The 8,145-nt window shown below is 35.9% G+C and overlaps 1 protein-coding gene across 5 annotated transcripts in view; it reads left to right on the forward strand.

Moving 5' to 3' along the window:
* Positions 1-6,729, forward strand: part of QKI (QKI, KH domain containing RNA binding) — a 138,778-nt gene extending 132,049 nt beyond the window's left edge. For 2 of the 5 annotated variants that reach the window (XM_036249455.1, XM_036249456.1), the window contains exons 7-8: positions 2,494-2,568; positions 6,448-6,729. In XM_036249455.1, the coding sequence (XP_036105348.1) occupies positions 2,494-2,568; positions 6,448-6,464 (92 nt within the window). In that variant the 3' untranslated portion in view covers positions 6,465-6,729. Of the gene's footprint in view, positions 1-453 lie in introns of all 5 variants that reach the window. The other 3 variants (XM_036249458.1, XM_036249457.1, XM_036249459.1) reach the window with 3 other exon arrangements.
* The last annotated feature ends 1,416 nt before the right edge of the window (positions 6,730-8,145 follow it).

The raw sequence follows: 8,145 nt of genomic DNA on the forward strand, positions 1-8,145 counted from the left end.
CACATTTGACATCACTGAGGTCCTTCTGAGTTTCGGACCCTACCCAATGACATATTTTCTCCTTCAGTTTTGCCACAAAGTTAGATTCTTTTTGTCTCAGAGATTTATTTACTTGTTGGCTAAATTTTCATTATTCCTGTGAAAATATTTTGAGATTTTTAAAATTGCTGTAACTGTGTGAATTTTCTAATATTTGTGATAACTTAAAATATAAAAGGGTCCCAGTAAATAGCTGCATTCTTTAAGTTTTTTTGGTTCTTCTCTTTTGAAGTCCTGGTTAATAGTAAACATAAGAGAAACTCCTCATTTCAGTAGCACGGTGTGGAATAAATGAGTAAATACCAAGTCACTTTTGTTGAGGCAAAAAATAAGATCATACTATAAAACGCTCAGTTTTACATGAACAAAAAGTGGTGTGCTTGAAAAGACATTACTGATGCCTTTTTTTTATAGAGTGGATTGAAATGCCAGTCATGCCTGATATTTCAGCCCATTGACTTGCTGGATGAAGGACTAGAATACAGCAGCTGTTGTAACACGACCAGGCAGTGTGGGACAGGCTGCTTCCATGCTGCCCCTTTGTTTTACCATACAGAACTGAATACCTTTTCCTTGAATTGTGTATGACCTTGGTGCTGCATGCATGCTGTTGACTTTTAGGACTTTGATCTTTTAAGGTTTTTTTTCCAGCATTCATATTGATTTATAAAAATTTGAAAGCCTTTAATGAACCCGGACAAAGACTTAAACTTGAAAGTTCATTGTTCAATTAAAGAAAGCCTCAATGCTCTGTATGTTATCTGTGTGTGCATGCACTCAGGTGCCTTTGGTTTCATGAGCAAATACATTTTATTGTACATGTTTCTGGTTATATCTGAATCATTGTATAAAGTATTCCAGGTCAGAATTATACTATAGAACTGTTTATGAAAGGCTTGTTTCTGTTGCACATTTCTTGAAGCATTTTTAAAATAACATGTAACATATAACCTGTTTACGTTTTCTGTTCTGTTAACGCTCTGTCCTGTGGCCCCATGCTGCTCCTCCCCCAGAGCTCCTCTCTGCTGCACGCACAGCGTCTGTTGGAGGAGTCTGACTGTTGCTTCCTGCAGGGCTGGCGGCTCAGCCCCCAGCTGCTGCTGCAGCTCTCGGAGCGATCACACTGATCTCGCCCTGTGGGATCCGGCTCGCTGAGAGTCGTTTATCTGAGTGTAGACGGGATGACGGACCAGTTTACTGCTTAGGAACAACAAGGGGCACTGCAGAATTCGTTTCTCATTTTCAAGCAATGTCTTTTTGGTTGTGTTGGGAAATTTTTATTTATAATAATTAATTATTAAACTGACAAAAGCAAAATATGCCGATATCTAATTGGCACTCATAAGATGAATAATAATGAGTCCTAAATGACAAAAATCCATTATGACCAATTTTATTTCTCACTTTGCCACCTAAGCAGTAAAGCATGATATTGATGGAACATTTGGAGAATTGAAAAAATTATTTCAAATTGCTAAGTTATAGTAAATTTGCACACAGATAACATGCATGCTGTATATCAAGTCTCACATCATATTATTTTTAAATAAGCAGTGCCCTTCAAAACAGATGCAGACATGTGTGTTGGTGGTAGTGAGGAGATTGGTAATAGCATCAAATCTTCATTGGTGACTAATTTTTAATTCCCTTCCTTTTATCTTTAGGTATGGCTTTCCCAACGAAAGGCTAAGAATTCAAGAACGGTCTTAACTGAACCCTCATCAGATCTGAATTTAACAAATGCTTAGTCTCAGCAGCCTCTGGGGGTGGGTGGGAGGGAAGCTTAGCCTAGCAGTCAGTGACTTACTTGCACTTTTTGCACACTGATAGAAAGTAAAAGTATGTTATTAATTTGGTTTAGTCTATAATCTTACAAAGTAACGGTAATTTATAAAGGAGTGTATAGTAGTATACTGACTGCTAAGTGTACTATACTGTTTGCTTTACTAATCACCTAATTCATTGCAGTTCATACTTATTGACTCAGAGTTTAAAACCACAATCTGTAGGCTTTAAGAATTGCTTATAAACCTTTTTAAGTGATAAACTCTGGAAGTGGTCTTAAGGTTAGCAAGTAATTGTCAGTATTAAACATGGCATTATTTTACGTAGTCCTGCTGCAGGAAAGGCACTTCAGTGAATATGTGACTAGTAAAGCTTAAATGTCTGGGTCTAGTCGAGTTCATGAAATACTGTAACTTGGGATTGTAAATGAATGGATAAAATAGGTTAAGGCCAAGATGTTTGAAGTGAATGCAATATTAATAGACGCATATATACGCAACATATTATGGTTAATTTTAAAACTACTGTGCCTTAACGTGTTTCTTACAACGAAATTTTTGTAGTAAATGAACATTTGAAATCCATTTTGATAAACGTGCTGTTAATGTTTGTTTTTTTCCCCCTTGTGAATGTTTTCTAACTTTGTCTTGGTAATTGCAATTTAACTAGGTGCGGTGGCTACTAAAGTTCGAAGGCACGATATGCGTGTCCATCCTTACCAAAGGATTGTGACCGCAGACCGAGGTTAGTTTAGTTCTGCAGTTCTTGTTTATGAGAAATGCGTTGGGTGGCCATACAATTTGCAACACCACACCTGATAGAAACCGTGTAACTGCTTACCTGCACAGCATTTCTTTCCCTTTTCTAAATTAATTTATAATAATCGACAGATTTAAGGGTTGGGTTATTTTTTTCTCCCTTCATATTTTAACTTATTGAATTCTATTAGTATGTACTATGATTTATTCCTACTAAAACATAAATTAGTCTATTTGGGGAGCTATTAAATTTTGTTTTTGCCTTAATTATTTTTCAGTAAAAATTTTTGCTAAAAGTTACCTTTTAATTGTTCTGAAATTTTGGGTTGGTTTTGCAAAATGAACTTGAGCGGATGGTGCTTTAATGAGAGAAGTAAAGGAATATATGCCTCCTGTGTGTTTCTGGAGAAAACTGAAGATTTAGTTTCCCATTTTCCTTTTCAGTAAGATGTTTGAGCCACTGTATAAACACGAGGTTACACATGCCAAGTACTTAGCTGAAATCAGCAAAGTAAGGACTGTGAAGATAACTTTGCAGTTGGATCTTTTATAAGTCAGAAAATCAGTTCCCTTTTATTCTTATGTTTTATTCCAAAATGGATCCTTTTATTTTTGTCATTTGCTGCTAAAATATATTATCTGAAGGTAAACTATCTCTTGAAGTTCTGTGGTGACATGAATCCAGCTGTTTGAGCATCTTTTTTTGACTAACCTGTGACTGGAAAATAAGTCTTCATTTTTCTCCTTTTCAACATTTGTAATTTGTGTCCTATATATGCCCTTGGACCCTTTTATAAATTATTTATGTTTATTGAGGAGTGACATTTTCGGTTTATTGACATTGGATTGTTTTCTGAGTTTGAAATCACAAGAGAGGAGTCCAGAGCGAGGTAGAAGAGGACTTTCACAAGCTGCGTTTATGGCACATTATTTCCTACTGAGTGTGTTGACCTAATTACCGAGTATCAGTGAGGAAAAGTGATGGATTCACACCCAGCTCTCCATCTCTGTGAACTCGTGGAAAGCCTGCCTGCTTTGCATGGCTGTCCTGAGCACTGATGATCAATACTGGGCACAGCTGTTGTCCACATCAGAACAAAATACCTTTCCAAAGATATCGATCATATTTATTTAGCATCCTATATAATTAAAGAGCCTTGAACACTTTTAACTAATACATTACTTGTAGTGATGGTTAATGAACAAAGTAAATAGACCCCCAAGCTCAGTGATTGTCTGTGAAGATGATTCTTCTGTAAGTGTGTCATGTACAAGTGTGTACAGGACACTTCTCGCAGCAGAACGAGTCTCTTAATGAAGGAGGGGATTTTTTAAAAGGACAAAAAATCATTTAAAGAATCCAGATAATTCCATGAGTAATTAGAAGCTATTTTCCTTAGTTATTGTCTAAAATAGTTATGAGTATTTTAAAGTCGTTTGTCTTCTGTTAACCTTTCCTTGTAAGCTCCTTTGAGATTTTTCATTATTTTATTTTAACATAATTATTGGCCTACTTGATACTCCAGTACCTTGAGGTAGTTGAAAATATTAGGAAGATTTTATTGTATTTCAAAACAAGAACACATTCCATGTATGGCTCTTTCATAGTTACATGTGTTTTGATTAGTCTTGTCACTGTTTTTATTCAGAATGCAATGTCAGCAAACCGAAATGCTACCTTTTTTTCTCTAAATAGCAGAGTACTCTAGATACTGACTGCCGTCACTGTCCCTGTGCGCTCACTGAGTCTGAGGGCGTCTGGAGGCCTTTGTTTAAATTATTTTATGATACTACTGTGTTCTCTATTTTGAGGTTTTTTTATTTTTAATCTTTTGAAGGAAAGATTAATATAAGCAGTTGTTTAATGCAAGGAAACTCAGCCCTTGGACCTATAACCATGTAGTTCTATATGAGCATCTGTATAAGAGTACAGCATGGTTGAGAAATACCTAGTTCTTTACTAAAATAAATCCACCTCTACACATTTCAAAACTGAATTTGAAACCTATAAAAGACCAACTGACTTTTTAGTTGAAATGAACCATAAGTGATTTTGCACGGTTGACACACCTGTGTGTACTGTAGGCGGCCAGGACTTGGCAGAGGATGTATTCTAGGTGTACTGGTGTACATAGAAATGGTAGTGTGCTTTGTCTATGGATTCCACATTCAAAAACAACATAAGAGTTTTTCTGAATAATGGTTTTACAAAAACCATTATTTACACAATTTATATAAGAAAATACAATTTTAATCAAAATTTTAGTGAATATCAAAACTGCTTTAAAATTCTGTATTTCTGGAGTACCTATGAAATCAAATGACTACATCATGTGAAATATTTATTTTTTTCTTTGATTATGGAATAGCCGTTTTTATTTTAAATAAAATTCCACTATTTTTAAGAAATTCAGGGAAGATTTGGTCACACTGAAGATGCAGTATTTTTGTAGTATTTATAAACGGTCCTAAATGATAGACTGTAGAAAGCACTTTTGTTATATGAGGGTAAACCAGTCAATTACATAGATCATTTGACTCTGTGAACATGAGACCTACTGGGTTTTAATTTACAAAGTGGCACAGACTCTACCTTTGCACTGAAGCATTTTGTATCTCCTCTGCCGTGGTCACGGTGGCAACAGTACAGAAGTTTCTGTCAAACCTCAGAATATAGTAGAAATAATTAAGCTGTTGAATGAGTCTTAAAAATCATACTACTGTTAAGTGGACCAAGTTTGGTGAAGCAGAATGTGACAGAGGTTGATTAAGGAAGGAACAACTCAAGGACATTGGGGACGATAACTTTTCCACTTGAGAACTACTTTATGTTTTACTGTAATTTTAAAATTTTTTTGTTCTGTTTGTTATTTTGCAAAAGAAAATAGTATTTACAGTTGGCTTCTTTTAAAATATATAAAGCAGGAATGTATATGAAATGTCAGATTTTATTGTATTTGCAGAGAATTAGCTTTGAAATTGAATAAAGAAAGCTGTTTGTAGTTTTAAAATGCCTTATTGGTATCAATTAGAAATTTCTTCTATTTTTTGATGTACTTAGAGCTTTTTGAGTATAGAATTTTAAATAGCAGGATTTTACAGTGTTTACATGCAAGTGCATTTTATAAGTGTTCTATATGTGTAAAATAGTATTTTCAACTGGAAAGTGTTGGCTAGTGCCGAAGGCCTGGCCTTTTCCTGGTTCCCATGATGTTGCCCACACTGCTAGACTACAGTTTAGTATTGCTTTGTATCATGAGGCCAAGAAAAATTCCATGTTGTTTGTAAATAGAACAATTGAAAAAGCAATAAACATTTATTGAACAAAAGAAACTTTGGCCCAGAGTTTATGTTGAACCAAATTGTTCATAAAAATTTAGATTTCTTTAGATTCATTTCTGGTAATCATCAGTTATTAATAATCACATCCATCATTAATAGCTGCTTTAATGCTTGCATCTGAGAGAATACTAATGCTTAGTAGCAGTCAGATACTGATAACTGCACTGACTGTTTCAAAGTTCTGTAGACCGGACTATTATTCATTGTCTTCCAGTTTCCCTCATTGAGCTACTAACTGTTAGCTGTTAGTTATATTTTATTTCTATTTTTTTCCTGTTAACCAGTTTTTTTGTGGGAGAGGGCTCTCCTTCATTTGTTCAAATCATGATATGAAATTGTCATGATTTTTATTGTATTCTGTAGATGGTGTCAATCAGTTTGTCAGAATTACACATGCTTTTTTTTATTAGTTGTAATTAGTTTTTCATGTTGTCATTAAGCCGTCACTAGCTGAGACTAATCTCTTCTCTATCTTTTCTTTTCTTTTTTTTTTTTGTTTTGTTTTTTGTTTCTAACCACCCAGCCGCCACCGGCAACTAACCTATGACCTTCTGACCTCTGAACTCTTCACCCAATGATGACCTGACCATGCCTGCCTGCTGATCAGTTAACTGGTAATCGCCTTTGCTTGCCTGTCGTCAGTGCAGCGAGCTGAGGCACTTGTCCGTTCGTCTTACCATCTAACCAAACAAAAGACAAAGAAATTGTCCTCCAACTCAGCTTTGTTTTTTTGTTTTTTTGTTTTTGTTTTTTCCTGTTTGGGTGAAAATGGTTCTAGAACCTGCACTGAATAGTTGTAAAGCAATAAGGCCCAATTCATCCCGCAGCACTGATCATCTTTAATGTCCCACCCTAAGCGAACGGTAAGAAGGCCTCACTTCAGGAGGGGAGACAGATGGCCCTTAACTCCTCAGTGACAGGCAGTTACTGTGAGAGACCTTCCTAGGAACCCTTTCTTCTCATAGGCCCAGCTCTGAATGCACTGTGTGCTGATGCATCATGCATGAACCTGCGGTCAGGGGTGTCATTGGTGAAGTGGTTTCGAAAAGTATCCACAATTCGATATGCTGTTTAGTCACTACAGTGCCCTCGGAGGGCAGCGCAGCCTGTTCTGCCGCCTGCCAGAGTGGGGTGTGCCAGGAGGAAGACTTGAGGAACTGTGAGGAGTGATGCCAGGACACACTGCAGCACTGCTTTTAGAGAGAGAAATATCTGAGTTCAGATGAACCTTTATTTTACAGCTCCTTAAAAATACACGAGAACAAGGTACATGCATTATGTGTCGCGTTACTGGGCAAACTGTTCATATGTTTTTTAAACCTCCCTGTATAGAAAAATCATTAAGGATGTAAAAGCCATGCTCCCTACTTGCTGTACACACGTAATGAATTGTAGATAGAGTGCAGTGCATCGAACAAATGACAAAAGTAGATACTTTTACTATACAAGGGTGCTGGTGCAGAAAAAATATATATATTTTTGGAAATGTAGCATTTTATACTTTCAAGTGTTATAAAAAAAAAAGAAAAAGAACAAAGAAACCCTTTATTTCATTAAATGATTTTTTCTGGTGGTTGTCAAGAAACAAAAGACCAAAAGAGCCTTTTTGTCTTTCTTTTTTATTTTTTAAGTATTGGAACAAGTCTAAAGAAAAGGAAGTGCCTTATTTTTCTTCATGGTCATTTAGTCACGTGTCTCGTGAGACCAGCCCCTCCCTCGGAGCACACGGCAGTGCATGTTCCTCCCTCGGAGCACACGGCAGTGCGTGTCCCGTCGCCCAGTATACGAGAGCCCTGAGGGCCAGTGAGCTGATGGTTTGAATTGTATGGTTTTTGCCACGTTACCTTGATACAAATTTGCCAAATCTGATACTGTGAAAAAAAAATTAATAATTTTTCTAATGCCTGACACGTAAGTTTTAAAACGTCATTCTTTTAAAATCATAATTGATTGCTTTTGGTTATTGCAATATTTAATGTTACCCCAAAGGATTCTGAGATAAAAATTGTGTAATTTGAACATCGGTTTACAGACAGAATTAGAGCTTTATTTTATTCAGAGGGTGTATGTTAGATTCTTACTATTTGAAGATTAATATTATACTTAACAAATGTTTTCACAAAAATGAATTTTTTTTAAATTTTCATTCTGCAAAAGAATGTTTTTTAAATGACCCAAATTTTATCAGACTTCTTTCTGCCATACCAGATCACTTGGGTTG

This window comes from Molossus molossus, unplaced genomic scaffold, assembly GCF_014108415.1.
Source record: "Molossus molossus isolate mMolMol1 unplaced genomic scaffold, mMolMol1.p scaffold_m16_p_8, whole genome shotgun sequence".
Classification (NCBI taxonomy): domain Eukaryota; kingdom Metazoa; phylum Chordata; class Mammalia; order Chiroptera; family Molossidae; genus Molossus; species Molossus molossus.